Source organism: Nannospalax galili, unplaced genomic scaffold (genome assembly GCF_000622305.1).
Source record: "Nannospalax galili isolate Female #2095 unplaced genomic scaffold, S.galili_v1.0 scaffold639, whole genome shotgun sequence".
In the NCBI taxonomy this organism is placed as follows: domain Eukaryota; kingdom Metazoa; phylum Chordata; class Mammalia; order Rodentia; family Spalacidae; genus Nannospalax; species Nannospalax galili.
In genome coordinates, this window is record NW_008344644.1 from 1,059,107 (window position 1) to 1,079,237 (window position 20,131).

At 37.8% G+C, this 20,131-nt stretch overlaps 1 protein-coding gene across 4 annotated transcripts in view; it reads right to left on the bottom strand.

Annotated features, from left to right (window-relative positions):
• LOC103740310 (ST18 C2H2C-type zinc finger transcription factor) overlaps positions 1 to 20,131 on the bottom strand; it is a 165,346-nt gene that overhangs the window by 124,611 nt on the left and 20,604 nt on the right. For 3 of the 4 annotated variants that reach the window (XM_008840900.2, XM_008840902.1, XM_008840901.2), the window contains exons 2-3: positions 17,565 to 17,607; positions 1,601 to 1,655 (exon numbers count right to left, since the gene is read on the bottom strand). In XM_008840900.2, coding sequence (XP_008839122.1) covers positions 1,601 to 1,655 — 55 coding nt within the window. In that variant the 5' untranslated portion in view covers positions 17,565 to 17,607. Of the gene's footprint in view, positions 1 to 1,600; positions 1,656 to 17,564; positions 17,608 to 20,131 lie in introns of those variants that run through there. The other variant, XM_008840903.1, reaches the window with a different exon arrangement.

Sequence of the window (20,131 nt, forward strand, 5' to 3'; positions counted from 1 at the left end):
GTTTGTTTGTTTTTTATGGTGTTAGAGATGGGACCCAGTGCCTCAGGCAATACTATGCAAGAGCTCTAACTCTAAGCTATATCCCAGCCCCTTGAGTTCATATTTAATGACATTAAATAAGTATTTATTTTTAAAAAAATGGCAAGGCTTCACTAATGAGTACATCTCAAGATTTGATCCCATACAGTTCCTACATATGGGAAGACAGGAATGGGCTTTGGTTTTGTTAATATCAACACTCTTTCAAAAATGAGGAAGTCACACAAAGTAGAGCTTTGAAATTCTGTCTGGAACTCTGGAACTAGAGGAGTTCATGTTTATAAATACCTGCCTACACAGGGTAAGCAGCATATGGACAGAGACAACAGGTGGTTTTCAGAATTACTCATGCTTCACAAGAAACAGTAGCTTCACTTCTAGAAAAACATGCTGGCTGTATTTAAGAGTTTGTGTGCACTGCCAAAATGTGAAGTCCAAAAATAATTGCAAGTTAAAAGACCCACATTTTAAAAATACAAGAGAGTAGTGTGCTCTGAGACATGAAAACTGGAGATCAGACATTCTAATCTTTAAACTCCTGTTACTTCTGGCCAGCATGAGCTTATCCTGAATAATGGCAAACCCTTTTTCTTAAATACGTATCCCATTGTGACGTTTGCCATGGTAAATCACAACTGCATTTGAATTAAAAATGTCCTCCTTGACTGTATGAAGAATGTTGGGGTTCTGGACTTTGCTTAAAGAGGAATTAGCTACCTTGACTACATATATAAACACAAACATGTTCCATTGGATTAGCCACTCTCCACTGTAAACTACAAGCCCTTAGGGAGGGCCGAGAAGCAGTGGCCTAGCAGAGTAGAAATGAGGACTGAATGTGAGGAGACAGCTATCCAGGCTGCTTTCAGAGCTATGGTGAAACTATAGTTTTCCACTTTAGAATTAAGGGTCACAAAATATAGCTAATTATAATAAAAGTTATTTTCCTTAAGGGGTGTTATTGCCAGTCAATCCTGCTTTCCAGCTGTTTAGATCACCAAGGACCTGTTTATATTTCAGTGTTACATTACCATCTGTTGGTTATAGAAAGACAAGGATAACCGGCAAGTTGAACCTTCCAAACATTACTTTCCAGAGCTGCCTGAAACTCCCAGTGGGAACAGTCGAAAAACAAACATTATCATTTCACTTGAACTAAGTATGGATTGGGAACCACTAAAGCACATAATATACAAATCAGCTTTGGTAGTAAGCTGACAGTCCGGCCTTTTTCCTGATCATCTTCCATAATCTAAAGGACTGCATAAAACACTTCACACTTGCAGAACCTTAGTATGCTTTGCAAGACGTTCATATCTACTCATGACTGCATTTTTTTTGAGAACATCATACATTTTTTTAGACCTTTCTAGGTCTTTTAACTCTTGATTCATGATATTTTAGAGTTCAGTGACAAATGTCAGTGTCCTGGCTTGATTTGAATGAAAGAAGTCCCAAGGACATTGTAATCACTTTGACAGCTCACTAGGGATGAGTGTGAGCACTCCTGTCTTTCATGTTGTGGTGGGCACAGTGTCAGGAATCCTGCTTGCTAACTCACCTTTGGTTCCTTTTGAGTGACTACGCAGTGTTTTATCGTCAGTCTCTGCATCCATCTGTAACATGAACACAGGGTTTTGAGGTCATTCCTTTGACACTGACCATTGTGAAAACATGTAATTAGAAATTCTAAAGGTCATTATGAAAACCAGGGCAGTAGCCGTCCATGCTGCTGAACTCCCTTCTGGCTCTGTGGGAATGTGACTGACTGTTCTTGAATACCTCTGGTTTTAAGACACAGCAATAAATGTGGGAAACCAGAGAGGACAGCAGCGAGAGAGCAGATGGCCTTGTCTACAAGTGTTTGCTACTGGTCACCTGCTTCTGGGATTCCAAAGGTCGAAAAAGGATCATCTTATCAATAGTGGCTGTGAAGGGAAGAGAATCTACAATGCCAAAATAAAAGACCTAGACTCATTTAGTAAAGTCGAATTCCTTTAAATTTCCAGATCCTTTCTGATTATAACTATCTAAGTTAGGAAAAATAACCACCTGTGCAAAAATGCAGCACCAAGACAAACCCTTGCACTGCCCCTGCCAAATACCACTGGGAATTAAGAACATCATCAGTGACCTACATTTACTCTCTGAATTCCAAAAAAACTACTAGTTATAATCACGCAAATGTAGAAGGAAAGCAAAATTGAGTGAGGTGCACGGCAGTATCAAGTTCCCATCATTACTGAATATTTTAAATGTAATCAAATAAATTATCAAAGGGATGCAAAGGCTTTTAAAGCCTTCTGTTTTTCATAGAGTCTGACCCCACGACATCCATCTATTTTGCTAAAATTTGCTAATCATCTCTTAGTTTAATTCACTTCTGCGCACTGTTAGAAGAATTCTTAAATATAAATAAGATGCTCTGCTTGTTGCAAATCAGGGACAGGCAGAAGGCACACTCTGTGGCTTCTGTCCTCAAATCTGGGTGTGAGCAGCGGCAGGGTGACTGCCATGGTAATGGGAGCCGGCCCTGCTCTCAGAGGCTAGGTTGTGATTGAAGGCACTGACCTGCCATAGATGTATAATAGGGGAGCAGGTGTGGCAATGATGGACTTTAATTTCCTTTAATAAACCTTTTATGTGCCACACTTTTACTGCCATTCGATGCTCTCCAAGGTCCTGCACATAATAGGTTCATTACTTTTGATTACTATAGTCTATTGAGACAAACAACTCCAGAACACACTATATATTATGTTCAGTTAAACCAATATAGACTATTTATCCATTGTGAATTTTTTCACCTGCAACACTACAGATGAAATTAACAACAGCTCTCATAAGCTAAAACTATTAAACCCACCAGAACTCTTTTGTCATTGCTTCATAATAAACACCATACCAATCGTTGAACTGCTTTTTAAATTAGCAAACAAAAAGTATTCACCACTTTGGCTGAACAGCAGTCGCTTTAGTCTAAATAAAATGGTTCTTTGTTATAAATATTTTAAAACTACACAATAACAGAAAACAACAGTAAAACAGAGGTGATTTTTTTTCCTGTGGATTTTCCTTCTTTTGAAACCACATGAGTTTATGACAGATGCGACACTGCCTAGGATTAAAGGGGCTTGGTTTACTCAGGACAGCGCACACTGCCTTGTGAAATCCCCTCCTCCCGGGAGGATCTCTGTTGCATATAAAGTGGCTCAGCTCATGCAAACGTACCTATGTGTGCTACACAAATAACTAGATTAAGAGAGATCAGTAGCATGTGAGGGTTAAAATGATGAAACACATCACATATTTCTGAGGAAGCTACTCCCATGGGAGAGCATCCACACAGCACAAGTCTATTATCCTGCCACACAGGTGCCATTAACTCTCCCTATCCACTCTGTAAAATGCCCCCAAAACCAGGGAAGGTTGAACTCCATGAGTTTCTTTACTGAAACTGAAACACAGGGTGCCAAGAGTGCAGTAGGCACACCCAAAAGTTTCAGGAACATTTTTACATACAACCTCTTTGTAAGAGCTTTGAGCAGCTACTTATGGGTCTACGTCTTATAGCCAACCTACAACCCATCTATGCATTGAAGCTATTGGAAGAAATGCGTAAATATTCATGGACCTCCCCTTGACTGTGCTGCAAATGCTGATCTCATAACTGTATTTTGTTGAGCTATTGTTTCTTACTGGTATAGCATATAGACCCTATATAAGCATTTAAAAATGATTATTTGATGTGATAGTTAAGTTTTCAAATTCAATCCCTGGGCCAAATTATAATAATGAAATGAGAAAAAGAAAGAAGGCTACAGTTTATAAGATGCCTGCTTCATTTTCCTTCTCTCCTTAACCCTAAAGAACAATAGTTACTAAGTTAAGTGTCTGGTCATGTGGCTCCATTGGGGATGATGATTATCAAAAACCTAAAACATATCAGTACTTATTTGTGTGTTGGAGTTTTAACACTTGTGAGATGTTTTTCTCTCCTCTTCCACTCCAATTCAAAAGCAGGTTCTTTATGGGCCAAGGGCACAGCTCAGTGGCAGGAGGCACTGAATAAACAACAAACAAAAGCCAGGTCTTTGTTCTCTAGAACTTTACACTGAAGTAGAAAGTTCTAAGCCTTTTTCGTTGGGATTATTGCCATGAACCTTAAATTGCCAATGGACAGACTTATTCTTTCTACAGTCAAACCTCTTATTCATATGGCTATCTTGCTCAGGTCATACACTATTAAGAGGAGAAGAAGTTTTTATCTAGTGCATATCTTGAGACTTGGGGTGAGGCTAGATCATCATCCTTTCCAGTCCCTCTTGAATTATAAAGGAGGGACATGGTTCAGGAAAAATTACCTAAATAACATAATAATACAATCTTGAAAATTCCAGCTCTTATTTGAAAATATTTTTTTGTATTGGAAAGTGACAACTTTGATTATCTTTCTGCCCTAAATGCTATTCAATAGATTACAGTTAACTTCGCAAAACTTAGGAATTTTTTCTCAAATAGACAATAATTTTTAAAAATCCTGTCACTTTGTGGATTTCTTATAAAATTTGTATTCACCCCATAATTTATGGGTAAGGAAAATTCCTCTTGGATTTGACAATCTATTTCTCAAAAGTGATAAAAGCATTGAAGGTAACTTTGCCAATGCTGATTTCCTGACCTGAGACTATTTTAAGAAAAGTTCGGTTTAATATACAGTATGGATAGACCATGGGTAATATGTTGACAGGAGGAAAAAAAGGTAGTTGTTTGGATCTCACTCTGTAAAAGGCTTCATGCTACAGTCCTCTAGGGGACAAATGGCAAGTGGGAAGGAAACGAACAAAATGAAAATCGATGAACGTCTGAGAAGGGATGTGTAGGAACCAGGAGTTGAAGAAAGCATATACACAATGAAGGGGAAAAATAACCATAGAATAAAATCTATTTGGTTGAGTTTTGGAAAGACTTCATTTAACATCTTTGTTTACTTGTAAATCTATATAGAGATGTACAAAGGCTTTCTTAGTTACTGTATTTGTCCATCTTTTCTTACTGGACTTATATTAGGGGCAATTCTCATAACCCCAGTGTACAGACCTGAAAGCCATTTGGGGGTTGAAAAGGAAGTCTCAGAATTTCTTCTTTCTGGGAAGAAGAGATTCAAGGAGCAATACAGAGTCATTAACTCAATTCGGCTTTCACTTATGCAAGCCACTAGTATGTGGATTTAGTTTCATTTGATTCTGCTTTTAACTCAAAATTTTTTAATAAACTTTAAAAAATATTTATTATTTTTATTTTATGTGTATGCGTGTATTGCCTGCATGTAGGTAAGTGCACCTGTGCTGTACAATGCCAGCTGAGGACAGAAGAGGCTGTGGGATCTCTTGGGACTAGAGTTATGGACAGTTGTTAGCTGCCATGTGGGTGCTGGAATTTGAACCTGGGTCTTCTGCAAGAACAGCCAGTGTTCTTAACCACTAAGCCACCTCTCCAGCCCCTTAACTCAAAATTTTACTTTAACCTAATTTCAAAAAAAAATTTTTTTAAATATTCAATCTCCAACTACCCAAGTAATTACACAGTCACTTCTTAAAAGCTAGGAAAAGCAAACCCATTGGTGATATTGAAATCCCATTTCTCCTCAACAGAACTCTATGCAACAAGCACATTTTTATAATTAGCATTTGGTTCTTTTGGGGAAAGGGCTTCATAATATTTTTTGGAAAAGTCATAGTGATCACCATGTTTTGTGAACATTTTCTGAAATCCCTGATATAATTAATACTGTATTGTTAGGTATCTCATGTGGGAACTTGCAAATTGAAGAGTTCTTCCACACACCCAATGTGCAATCACTTTCCTTCCTTTAAAATTTTAGTATTCATTTATTTATTAATTAATTTATGTAGTGTATGTGTATGTATGTGTGCGCTCATGTACATGATTTTCATGTGGATGGGTGCACATGAGTATGTGGGTGTATGTGTCTGGAAGCCAGAGACCAACCTTGAGTGTCATTCCTCAGGAGCCTGCCACCTTATCATCTCAGAGACTGGCTTGAGACTCCCAGGTTCAGCTAGGCTGACTTCACTCAGGAGGCAGAGATAGGAGAACCTCTGGGAGATCGAGTCCGGCCTGGTCAACATAGCAAGTTCCAGGCCACCTAGAGCTACAGGGAGACCCTATCTCATAAACAAAAGCTTGCCTTTTGAATATATTTCTATTCAATAAAACTTCCCAGTACTGGAGTTACAAATGCATACTACTACGCCTGGCTTTTTACATGGGTACTGGGGCTTGAACTCAGGTCTTCATGCTTGTGCAGCAAGTACTTTACCAATAACTATCTTTCCAGCCCTCATTTCCCTTCTTAACCAGGGCTCTCTGTGCTCCTCTTCTGACATATTTGGACTGACAACATGTTCTGTGTATCACATTATTCTTGTGAGATGTCCTTTCTGATTCTGTTTAAATAAGTTTATTTATTCATTTATTGGTAGTGCTGGGGATTGGTAAGCAAATGCCCAACTGTTGACCTACAATCCCAGTCTATGAGATGTTCTTTTAATCCTGTTACACTCATGGCAAAGCAGAGAGGATGTTCAGTGGCTGGGCAGGAAGGTCCTAGGGTCCTCTCCACAAGATGCTATGTATCCTCAGTGGACACCTCCTTGGCAGAAATGAACTATAGAAAAACAACAAAGAGAAATATAGGAAGCTGGGAAAGGCCTGAAAGTCAAGAAAATGAAATGACTCCAGGTTGAGGACAGAGAGCCCCATATTAAGTGTACTTTCTCTCGATGCTGTTGGCCTGTTGTCCCAAACATAGCTTTGGATCAGCCCAAAATGGCAGCCAAAATATTTACCTATTACATAAGGAAAATTGTGGGTAAATGGGCTGCAATAGTAAATAAAGAATGGAACAGACACTAAGCTAGAATGTTAAGTCTGTTTTGCCTCACCCTCACCCTTTTTATTCTTCAGATTTTCTTTTTATACATTTATTGATTAGAAACATATTCAAAAGGCAAGCTTTTGTTTATGAGATAGGGTCTCCCTGTAGCTCTAGGTGGCCTGGAACTTGCTATGTTGACCAGACCGGACTCGATCTCCCAGAGATTTGACTATCTCTGCCTCCTGAGTGAAGGTGTGCATTACCATGTCCAGCTTAAAAAAAAAAAATGCAAACCTTAAAAAAATGCTTTCTTACAGCCCCATGATGACATGGTTATAATTTTTTTAACTTCTCACTTACTGGGGGCACCCTATTCTTGGTTCTAAGTGCTGGTCTGCATGCCTCCTGCTATACTGTCTTTGACTCTGTATGGAATGTCCCCTCTAGATGAGCGTCCCTCCCAATCCTATCCTCTCATCCTCTACAAATATCAAACCTGGAGGAAGAAGGAAGACTGAGTCTTCAGTCAGATAAGTACAGTTCTCTGGGTAGTAGCTCTGCCTGAGGACCACATGCTTACACATGACTCACAGGTGAAATAACTTTCAAAGGGAATTGTCTGGAATCATTGAGAAATGTGCAGCAAGAGAAGAGAGCTCAGAGCTGAAACGAGCCTGGGTAATGTTAGGAGGAAGACTATTTGACTGTTACTTTGGGTTTTGAGTTGCCACCACTATCGCAGACTTTATCTGGTAACTTTGTACAAATGCAGTGTTGAATATAAACCATAGCTATATGTTTGTGTCCTTTTGGCAAACAACTCCAGCAAATAGTTCTATTATTCCCTTGGGTAACACGTGTATGCCAAGGATTTGTATTACTTGCCATACCGTGGTCTCAGCTTTGTGATATTACGGGGTAACTGCCAGCTTTATGTTTTTGGGTATGCTTTAAAAATATGTCACATTTAAATATAACTTAAGGCAAGTAGCACATAAATGGCCTTGAATATTCTTTGTTGCTCATATTTTGAGATGCATCTGTTGCAAAATATGTAAATGTTAGAAAATAAATTTTTTCATAATACACATATTATTTCAAATAGATGTTTTCTGCAGGACAACCCAATTCTTTACTTTTCAGTGCTCATAAGAATTCTGGAAGTCACGTAGAATACTTTTAAAATAACACCTTAAAAACACCTTGCTTATTTGCTCTTAATCCTTATGCAAACTAATTTCTAATACAAATGAATTCACATTGGATTTTGGAACTACTTTACTCATGAACCCTTCTTTAAGGGCAAACACAAGCAACTAAATACCACATACTAATAAATATGCAAAAAGGTCTTTGGCCTCAGCGGAATTCACCTGCTTAGTAGTTTAAAACAATAAATTGACTATGCTTCTGACAAAAATCACAATTCAAAACTCATCACTAACAACAAATTTCAAAGCAAATCCACAGAGATGAGTCCTGTTGTAGAGAGGAGCCTTTATATTAATTCTTTGAATTATTTTTCTTTCAATATAGGCTATTTTAAATAAATAAAAAGGAGACCGTGCCACTCTCTTTCTCCAGGTAACCTGTATGCTCCTTCAGAGCCAATAAATATCTTTGTCCAGTTTAGTGGGAAATCCTGAAACTCATCATATTAATAGACAAAGTAAAAGAGAGAAAGCATATCAGGATGGACAAACACAAAGAAGATTTAAATAAACATCACAGTGAAAAACAGAGCATATGCTGGCATTTTTAATTCATAATTGGGTTGGATATATTATAAACAGAATGCAATTGTTATGCTACATATACCATTATTAGCAGTGTGCGTCCTAGGGACTGAAGCCAAAGTCTTAAGCATAGTAGGCAAGTACTTTACTATTGAACTATATCCCCAGTCCCATTATTACTATTATTATTACTTTGGACCACCAAAAAGAAATGATTAAGACAAGATTTGCAATGTATTACAGTCAAGAAGTTAAAAAACAAAATGCATCCTTTCATTACTCAGACCTGTTCTGAATGAAGCCAGCATAAAATGCTGTTAATCCTTTGCCAAGTATTTTAACTTGCTTTTCAAGGAAATAATTTGCCTTGGTTTTTCACCATCAAGTCACAATGCACAGGGCTATATCCCCTTGATTTGGCCCTAGGGATGGAAACAGAATCTGTTCTCATGAGGCTCTTTGGCCCTTGAGGGAAAAAAAAAAACAACAAAAAAAAACAACTCTGAAATTCAATGCAGTGCATTCAGTAGCCTAGAGAGGGCCCAGCTACACCATCACTTGCACACATACCCCCAGTTAAATGCTTAGTTGGCAGTTCTGACATCTGAAGACACAGGCCACCAGCCTTCCTTGAAGATTTCCGTTGCCGGAACTTCTACCTTGTGCAGCATATGAACCAGCAGCCCCTGAACCATAGATGCCTGCTATTTGCAGGCTTTGACCAGACATGAAGCAGATACTTTCTCAACTCAAATCAGCAACTGTAGCTGTGGGGGAAGAACAAGGAAGAAATTTGCACATGACAGGGTGGACTACTGCCCATGTAGAAAAATGGGAAAGTGGTGTTGCAGCTTGGGAATTCTTACTTTGTATTTCATTGCGACTTAAAAAAAAAAAGGCTTTCTCTGCAAACGTTTTTGGCCCATTCTACCCCACTCTTGGTTCAGAAAGAGTTCTGGAGCTTTCCACCTGCCTACTCCCCTTTGTTTGCCATACACTAACCTAAAACAAAAGATCCTGGAAGCAGTCACACTGGTGAACAAAGCTCTTTCTAAATCCTGAAAGTAATGGCGTTCTGTCTAATACCCTATCGTGTTATGTATTTATTAGCAATACATTTTCCATTTATTTTCTCAAAGATTGCCAATAAAGAACTGAATCACATAAGGGAGTAGCTGTAAAGCCTCTGAGTTCCCTAATGTCAAACTCATTAGCATCCGAATAAGCACACAGCAGCACGTCATCTGCACAATTGCAATTTTTTACTACTTTTAATAGCGTTTCTCAAAGGGCTCATTTTCAACTTTCTTCAGTGGTTAGTTGGGTCTCCTGGGGGAAAAGGAGCTTCCTGACGCTCACAGCTTCAACTCAGCAGCCTGATCGTTTGCTGTCAGATGCATCAGCCCTCTGCCCTAACCCCATCTGCTGTGGCTTTCCTCCCTGGGGACTAGCCTGGAGGCAGCACAGCTGAGATCTCTCTGAAAAGTGTGCAGAGGGTGCTGAGAAATGATAACTTTGGGAATATGATTTGACACATGAAGGCTCATGACGTTGAAGCACAGTAAAACACAAGTGGGAAGTAGTCTTGTCCAGGTGTGCTCACTGCTTACCTGTGTCTGCCATTAAAGTCCCTACCCACCTTCTCTCTTTGGAAGCCCACCCTTGGGAGAACCAAAAGAAATCTTCCATTGAAATCCTGTTCCTTTCTTCCCTAATATGAACTATAATGAGGAGATACCTTTCAAACTCCCTTTTATTAAATGACTTTTTTTAGGGTTTTAAAAATTGTCATTCTGTACTAAGGTTCTAAATATTCATTTTTTTCAACTTAAATGCTTAATAAATAAAATATCCATGGGAAGTGTACATTGTTAAGACAATTGACCAAGCTCCAAGGGCTTCCAAAAATTCTACCTCCACCTGCTAGGATGAGTGCACTTTAATGGAAACCCATACTTTCCTGGAACAGCAAACTTTAAAAGATGAATCTGCATGGCAATCAAAATGTTAGCAGCCCAAAAGGCTGCAGAGGTCTTAAGTGTCTTTCTAATTATGATTCCGATTTATTGGAGCCATGAAGTCATCACCAAGTACTCCATTTGTGTCTTCCCTATCTGATAATAATTAGGGGCCTGTCTCACCCACTTCATGGGTGAGATCTTGCTTCAGAAAAAGAAAGCTCTGTTCAGACCTATGATACAGTGTGATGAATCTGTCATATAATTGAAAAGAAACCTGCACTGTATAGATAATATTTTGTTCTTGTGGGATGAATGGCCTAAGTGACAAGATCAATATGTCCACTGTCACCCCAAGACAGAGAATCACAGATTTACTTGTAGTTACAAAGGAAGTAATACTTAAAAAAATTTCTCAAACTAAACTTCAGGTGAAAAGTTTGATGAAAGCAAATTAATTCACCATGCAATGTGTTCAGCATGTACATCTCATGATACAAAGCTTGTATATCATGATACATATATATTATACACATATATACATATTGATATACATATTGATATATACACGTATATCAATGTGCTTTTGGGCTTTGATTACCAGTGAAACCAGCCTGCTTTATCTTATCAGAAAGGCCAGTATGACAGACCTCTCAGAAGTCTGGAAAGTTCAAATAGTCTCCAAAGATCACTTCATTTGTTTCCTTAACAGGTAAAGTAAAAAACCTACTATGTTTACTTGGGTACCACTATTCTTTGAAGTGCTGCATCAACAACTTCTAACAGTTTTACTCTCTTATTCACTGTTCTAACTTGGAATCTTCAAAACCTTTCACTGGCTAGAATGATAAAAAGTGATTACAGCTGGGGTTTTTTTTTTTGAGTAATGATAACACAAGTTCTTAGTAGCTCTAAACTTGTAGATTTGTTGTTCTATTAATCAGTGTAATGACTTAAGTTACAGCCAAATTATGTGCAATAACATACTATACATGTAAAGATATTTACATATGTAATATACCATACTATCATTGTGTATGTACGTACTAATATATATGTATATATCATGTTGATGACTGACTACATATAGATATACTAATATATATATGTATATATCATGTTTCTCACATCATGTGAGAAACACAATGGATTTCTTCAGTTTTCCATTTGTCATTTTACTCCTCATAATTTCTATTGCCATTCAAATGCCTTATTTCGGATTTTCAAGTTGATAAGTCTTAGAGTTGGTTTTTCTACCATACTACATAATTCCATATTTAGGAGACAATGTATCAAATTTTTGTGAGTCTACTGCTATGTGATATTTATGTTGTTGAAAATTAATTTCTTCTCATGAACTGTCCAAGTTGGTATTAAGGAATATGCTTTATTTTCTGGACCAAATGAAGATAAGTACTGAATTTCATTTAAGATAATTTAAGCAAAGAAAAATGATGCTTATTGACCCAAAGTTTTACTCTACCACCAGCCCATAATTAGGTGCCTGATCAGAGTAGAAGTAGAAAGAAAGATCTTCCAGAAAATTGGAACCATTCTGCAGGGAGAATAGCTTCCACTGCAAAGTGGGTCAGTAGGGATCACTTAATTTTTAGGGAGGATGCTTCTCATTTTAAGTATTTACATGGTCAATAAGCTGAATTATTTTGTTATCTATCATATTGATTTTCATCATCCACTTTAATATTTCTCTGCTTCTCTGAGTTATCACAGAAGCTCATGGATAAACCAAATTTCTTTGACTCAGAACAGTTGTCTATTTTACAAGAAGAATGAAGTAGGATTTGCCAACCAATGTACTAATTTCCATTGAGGGATTTAGTTGATTTCTAGTGGTTTAACCAGATTTTAAAAATCTCTGTCTATAGAATATTTCAAGGAATTTTAAGTGCAAGGAATTCTATAGCAACTTTGATTTGCTTTTTGAATAGGCAAATTTTGCTTTGCAGTTTGCTGAAGTCACACATAGGATCAAAATGACTTTGGTTTCTACTGTGACACATACAAAAACTTGTATTCACACTAGTAGGCAAGATAATATTTATATTTGTCCTTCCAGTCCCTGTAAAAATAAAACAGATCTCTTCTCCGTAAAGTCTGAAGCAATTCCAATAACTTATGCAAGATCTATATTTCTCTCAAGATGATTTAACTTGCACCTGATTTAAGCAACAAAATAGCCCTCAAAGATACTTAAAACCTTGCTGTAATTAACATAACTGCATTTAGATGCCATTCATGACTGATAATTCCAACACCTTGTGGGAAAAAAGTTGCATGCTGTAAACATTATAAACATATTCAAATAAGCTTAACACAATCTGCCATGCTTATTTCTGCCTAGATCATGGACCAGCGAAATGGTTAATGCAAATGGATTTATAATTTGCTTTGGGGGGCCAGTTTCTTCTCCTTATTTATTAGCCCAGCTGATGGGGCAGATTTGATGAGGCACTTCTGGAATAATTGAGTCATCACACAAAGAAGGCTGCTAGCATTCAGAGTGGTTTTATCAGCAGCAAGCAGGCCTGATTACTGACAATTACACTCTGATCCGGTGATGGAGGAGAAAGAGCCAACGAGTGGGAAATGTCCGTGTTTCTATCCAGGAATAATTTCTACATTCATTTTACATGCTAAGTGTTTCCTATCTCTGCATAATAAACTGTAAACAGGAATAGATGGCACAATGTCCCTTAATATTTCCTGGTAATGAAGACACAAATGTACAGTGAGTGCTGATAAATATAGATGAAACATAAGCTATTCTCCCAGTCTGTATTGTTACCTTTAAAACAAATGCATTTTTGTGGTAAAAGCATAATCATAGCTAATGCAAAAAAATGACAGAAGATTGAAACTGTCCTTGTAACTACATAGAAACTTTGTAAAAGTCCTGTTAATCACTACTGCTTTAAAGGCTGGTGAGCTGAAGGTTGAGAGTCTAGAAACCATATCATTCTGTTGTCTCAACAGGCAACTGTGAAGAATTCCTTGGGTTAGATATAGGAAAGGACAGTGGCAGTGACCTCCGCTAAACACAGTGAGAGCGCATCTTAACGCTAAACAAAACAATGAGACTGGCACAGGAAGACATCTTCACCAGCATCGATTGCAATTTCCCTTCTTCAAGGCATTTCAACAAAATGTCCCTCTGATTGTGAATAACAAACTTGCCTATGATCCACTGATCTGCCATTGCCATCTTCAGCAAGGGGTTTTTAACCAACTCGTTTACATTTTTTTTTTATTGGTAAAGTACTGTGGATGAAAATGTTATCTGACAGGGCTACCTGTTAATCTAGTTTTTCTTTTGACTTGAAATTTGGTTTACAATGCCCAGAAAATACAAAAGTTGGGGTTTCATAACGTGCTGCTGTATTTTAGTGGAAACACTCTAATTTTTTGTAAAATCAAGAATTTCTTCTTTTAAATAGCCAATCAGGTGTGAAGCGCCATCCAAAGAACCTGCCTGAGTCTGTTTGCTTAATCTTTTCTTTAAAGCTCCCTCCTGGCTTCCAAAGAAATGAAAAGTTCTCCTGTGGTAACTATGGAAACTCCATTTTATTACACTAACCACTTAACTTCAAGGCTTGTTACAACTAAATGTGCTATTTTGAGTAAATCTATACTAAACAACCTTATAATGTCAAAACACTTTTAATAGAGTTCAAAGAGCACTTGTTGATTCAAAAGTGAGGCTTTTCATTGTGCAAAGGGAATTGTCTCTAAGCTATTTTATTATAGATGGTCACACAGTATCCTTGGTGTTCTTGGACATTTTCCATTTTCCTTACCTACTGTTAAGAGGGGCTTTAGAATTTTTTCAACAAGTCTGCTGTTTTTCTCAACAGTAACTGTTTGGTTTTCATTAACATTTTCACCATATTCTGTAAATATGAAGTAGGATAAAAGAACATAGCCATTTATCTTAACTTTCAGAATATGAAACATAGCACAGGAGACTCAACTGAAATTTACTAAGAAAATGATAGGACTCTCAGCTATTGAAGTCAGTGAGCTAATGGATCTTGCAAAAATAATCCTTGAATTCTATTCTCACTGTAAACTAAGATGTTTAAAAAAGAGCATTTTGATACAGATATCTTCCTCCTAAAAATTTACTAGGTTCAATATATAGTTACTGGGCAGCAAATCTGTATCTTGTCCTATGTTACACAACTGATATTAAAAGATGTATAAAACACAACTTTTGCCCTCAGCAATAGAAAGCAGCAAGTTGAGGATTGCAGTGCGATGTGGAAAGCACTAAGAGAGGAGGAGAAAGAGGAGAGAGTGGGTGCATAAATATGGACTAGCCTGGAAAAGCTTCTAGACCAGGATGGCTCCTGAACCATTCATCCTTGGGGAGACTGGCAAAGACCAACTGAAAGGGTACTAGCAGCCAAATTGGCGAAACAATGCACCAAAGTCATATTTTTATACAGTTCTGAAAGGATCAAAGTCAGATGGTCAAATTAAATAGCTAGAATTAAATGTCTTGAATTTGTTGGTTTTATTGGTGACTTTCTAAGAAATTTCTCCTTTCAGGATTAGAACTGCAAAGTTTGTCTCTTGATGTGTGCCTTGCCACTCCTGCTGTGGTTGACAGCACCTCCCGGAATCCTGGACTCCCAGAGAATACTGATGGCATGTCCATTCTGATGACTAGGTTCTGCCTGCTGGTCCACTTGGTCATGTCGGTCTGCTTTTCCCTAGGCTGGTGTAGGCCCCTACACCATGACTTTATACCGTAAAGACATGACTTTATGCTATGATGTGTGGTCAGTACATCATTGCTGAATTGAGATAAGCCCAAAATAATCATTTTCAGATCCCTTGAGATTTTAGCCTATCAATTGATTTAAAATAACACCCCAGAAATTTCTAATCTAAGATATTGTAAGTTTAGTTGGTTTGGTTACTCTATTAGCTAAAGAAAACTCACAAGATTTTTGTTTGTTTTGAGATGAAGTCTTGCTATATGCAAATGAGCTGCAAAGTTGAGCTCCTTCTTTATCAGGTTCCCAAGAGCTGGGATTACATTTCTGAACCACCCTACCCAGTAATCTTTTCTTCTTGTATGTTGAAAATATATTTCCCAAATGTAAAGAAGACAGGGTATGAATTATGATGGATCTATGTATGATTTTGCACAACGTCTACTTTTACCTCATTTACATGAAAAATCACATCACTTTAAATTGCTTCTTTTGGGGAAATAAAAGCCAAATGTGAAATAGAAATATAGTTAGCCTTGTTTTGTCAGATTTGGAGAAAACCCTTGCCTATGAAGGCTGTGACTCGTTTAAACTCTACACAGATCCTAGTTCTTAGGGTCTCCCTTTTCTCACTCAAAATCTGCCAGAAGGTGCTAACTGCTGGGTTCTTATATTTTACTTAAATGATGTATGGCCATGTGCTTGAAACTGATGACTTTGGTACTGTAAAGAAAAGGGAAGTTAACCAGGAGAAAGGCCAAGCAAGCCTAGCCTTTTTAAAAAATCAATAGTGAAAGGAGATAGGATTTTCCTAAGTAAATGCCTTTCATTTTTGCAGAATACTTGTCAAGGTGAAGCAGTCCCATAGGTGTTGCATACGCACCCAGTCCTGACTTGAGATGTTTTTTTATCATCATGACATACCAGTTTACACACAAAAATGGGGAAGCTTACCGGCCCCCATGTCACACAGGTGACAAGAGGTGGAAGTAAGACTGACTCACTGGCCACCTGCTCTCTTGTATGGGCTTGATCTCTGCAGCAGAGACCTGGACTGTTGGCCTCTCTGTTACTCCATTATTCTTACCCATGCTCATGTTCACCCAGGCTCACTGAAAAGAGTCCATAATATACACATTCCTTTGCTTTTCCACTGACACAGCTACTGTGTTTACAAATATATTATATGGGGCATTTCTGAAAGGGAGAGGTGTCCCAAAATGACATATTAGAGTCTTTAAGATCAATAATCATCATTAAGATCCCAAAATAAGTATCTCAGGCTATCAATTTCGGCCTCTCAAGAATTTTCTTTCATTAAGAAACACAATATTCTTTCTAGGATCTGTACTGCCAGCTGCAAAATGTACCCTATCTATTGGTTGACTTGTTCTATTACATTTCTATTGTTTCTCTGGAAAATACTCACAAACTCAGTAGCTTAAAATGGACTTTTTACCTTACAGTTGCCAAGTCATGCTCCACTTCAAGGGAGAATCTATTTCTTCACTCATCTGGGTTGGGAGAGTCAAGTTCTTTGCTTTTGACAGCTGCTGCCTGACACTGGGAGTCATTTCAGCCTCTAGAGGATGCTGCTTTCCTTCACTATGGCCCCTTCACTCATCTTCAGAACTGGCAATGGTGGGCTGGACTGAATCCTTATGCAATTGTAACTGTAGCTCCCTGACTCATTCTTCTCCCTTTTCTTAAGCATCATGGGTAGTTCGGTCTTCCTGAATAGTTCAGGATATTCTTTCCACCTCAGGGTTCTTAACTGTCATAGCCCCTTTGTCATGCAAACTAACACACTCATCAATTTCAGGGAATCTTTGAGAGCAGGGGCATTTTCCTATGCAGCACAATCTCTAGTCATCTATATGAATTCTTTTTTAATTTTCTTTACTTTTGTGTTTGCTTTCTGCTGGAAGGCTGGCTTCCCGCGTGCATCTGCAGTGCCCCCAGTGGGCCTATATGAATTCTTAATATTTTAATAGTAATACTCCTCATCATCAGACATGCAAAGTCACAAACCAAGACTAAAAATTATGAATATATTCCAAATGATCATGATGATACCAATATTAACTATTAAAACATCATTATTGCTTCTGCAAAATCAGGTTCTTCAGCTTCTCCTATTTTTGATGGACACTGAGTGAAAGAGGACGTTTAATTTTAAGGTTTCACTTACCTTCCTCAACAGCTACTGAATTTGAACTGGAAAGTTTCCATTGCTTTGGAGGGAAGCATCATCAGAGAAAACATGGAAAGAAAAAAAGAGAAGACTTAATTAAATAACAGTTAACCACAGTTTATTAACGACATAAAACTATCCTTTAAAGCAATCACAAACTGAGTATCACAATATGGATTCGGGTACTGCCCTCTTCTACAGTCAGACATAGTATTATTTGAAAGAAGTCTCTGAGAACAAGGAAAACAGGTGTCTGTCTACTGTTAACAGAAAACATGTTTTAGATTTTAGCACTTTTGTACATAAGTACTTTTGAAAAGCTTTTCTAGGGACACACCTGAGAGGGAAAGTGAATTATCACTGACTGTCTTAAAAAAAAAAAAAGAATCAGTGGTTTAACACTAATTTCTAATCAGATCCTACAGAAAGGAACAGCCCGCACGGCAGCTGTACTTTTCCCAGGGTTAATTACCTTTCACTGCTCTCTACTAATGAGTCAGCTGTTCCTGTCACCGCACACTACACTGGTTCATCTGGAGCTCTAGCTGTGGACAAACAGAGGAGTGACAGACCTATTTACATATGGGGGGTGTTGCAAAGATTTCAAAAGGATTTTTTTAAATCCTTTCCTGTTCATATGTTCCCATGATAAAAATATTTTGGACAAATAAGGTTTTACTTGGTCAATTATGGTTTTCTGCCTGGAAGCAAGGTTCAGCACCACCAGATATAAAACAGTCAAAGCCTTGGAAGGAGGCAAACTTCACCACCTCCCCCAGCAGCTTTGTGTCAATGGTTCTCAGTACCACAGCACAGCCATCACCCCATTGTGATGAAAGACAGAAAGTCTCTCATGTTTGCAGCTTCCTTCACTGGTTAAAAAGAAAAGGCTTCTTTAAAACAACCATGTTACTGAAAATTAAATTCAAGAGTAGTAAACAGACTAAGAGAAAAGACCTCTGAAATAGCTTTGTGAATGTGAAGTAATTAAAAAATTGAGTCTTGAAAACTATGCCTTTACCTGTCTCTAGATCTTTGTGGGATACTAGACTGTTGCTGGATATTACACACACACACATGCACACACACATGAATATATACAAGTACATACCCATACATACTATGTACAAACATATATGTGTCTACATATACATATACTTACAGCCTACAACTCATTTTTTACCTATGCAATAGGTCTTGTAACAAAATAAAGTTTCTTTTGATCACACAATGTAGAAAACAGTGTGCCCTTATATATTTTTGAATACTTTAATACTTTAGGGAAGAAGTTTACAAATCTCTTCTGCTTTTTAACTTTTTTAAGTTTACTTATTTTTATTTTATGTGTATGAATGTTTTGTGAGCACCACATGTGTGCAGTATTTGTAGAGGCTGGAAGAGGGCATTGGATCCCCTGAACTGGAGTTACAGATGGTTGTTAGCTGCCATGTGGGTGCTGGGAACTGAACCCAAGTCCTCTACAAGAGCAACCAGTGCTCTCAACCTCTGAGCCATCTCTCCAGCCCTTCTGAGTTTTTTTTGTTTGTTTGTTTTTTGTTTTTTTAATTCTAGAGGTAGAGAGGGCTAGCCAAACAGCAAAGCAGTCATAGAGTTCTACTTAGTTCTACTTAGATCAACATAGAGTTCTCCAAGTGTCTCTGAATCTACTGGTGAGCTCTTGGCTCTAAATTCTAAAATCTTAGATCACGGACTCTTGGATTTTTGTGTGCATGTGGACTACCTGGGTGTCTCACTAACAGGCAGACTCTGATGCTGACACTCCAAGGTCTGTCTTGACATCATGTATTTCTCATAGAAGTCCAGGTTTTCCTGCTGGTCCATGGGCTACATTGAATAGCAAAGTGCTGGAGCAGTGATTATCAACATTAGTCTGCGTCAAGAGTCATGTGGAAGCTTATTCCAGCCCAGGACTGATTCCATAGTTCCAGAGGGGGGCTCTGAGAATCTCTAACAAATTCCAGGACACCGCTAATCAATATTAGTCTGTGTCTAGAGTCATGTGGAAGCTTATTCCAGCCCAGGAGACTGATTCCATAGTTCTAGAAGGGGGCTCTGAGAATCTCTAACAAATTCCAGAACATTGCTAATACTGGCAACTGGGGACTGAACTTTGTAAGCCACTGCCTTAACTATTCAGAATCAAACACACTAAAGCATCCCAAACCCCAAAGGCTAACAAAGGCCCACACAGAATAGAAAAGCACATCTGCTTTATCATAGAAGCATTTATTTGCTCTGGTTTTAATACTTTGATAGAAAGGAATAGATAAAAAGTGAATGCTCTGTCCCATCATTGAAGTACGTTCTGAAAATCACTTTATAGCTTATTGAACTTGATCTTCCCTTCAGATGAAGCCATTCATGTCAAGAAAGAAACAGCAATTATGTGCTTCATTACAGGTGTCATTATCAAATGTAAGCTCACAAATTACAAATCTAAGACATTGTACAATATTTAAATTTGCCAAAAGCAAATAAAATATGAGAATGAATTAATTACAAATTATATCATAGAAACAAATCTAAATGTCAAGCAATAATGC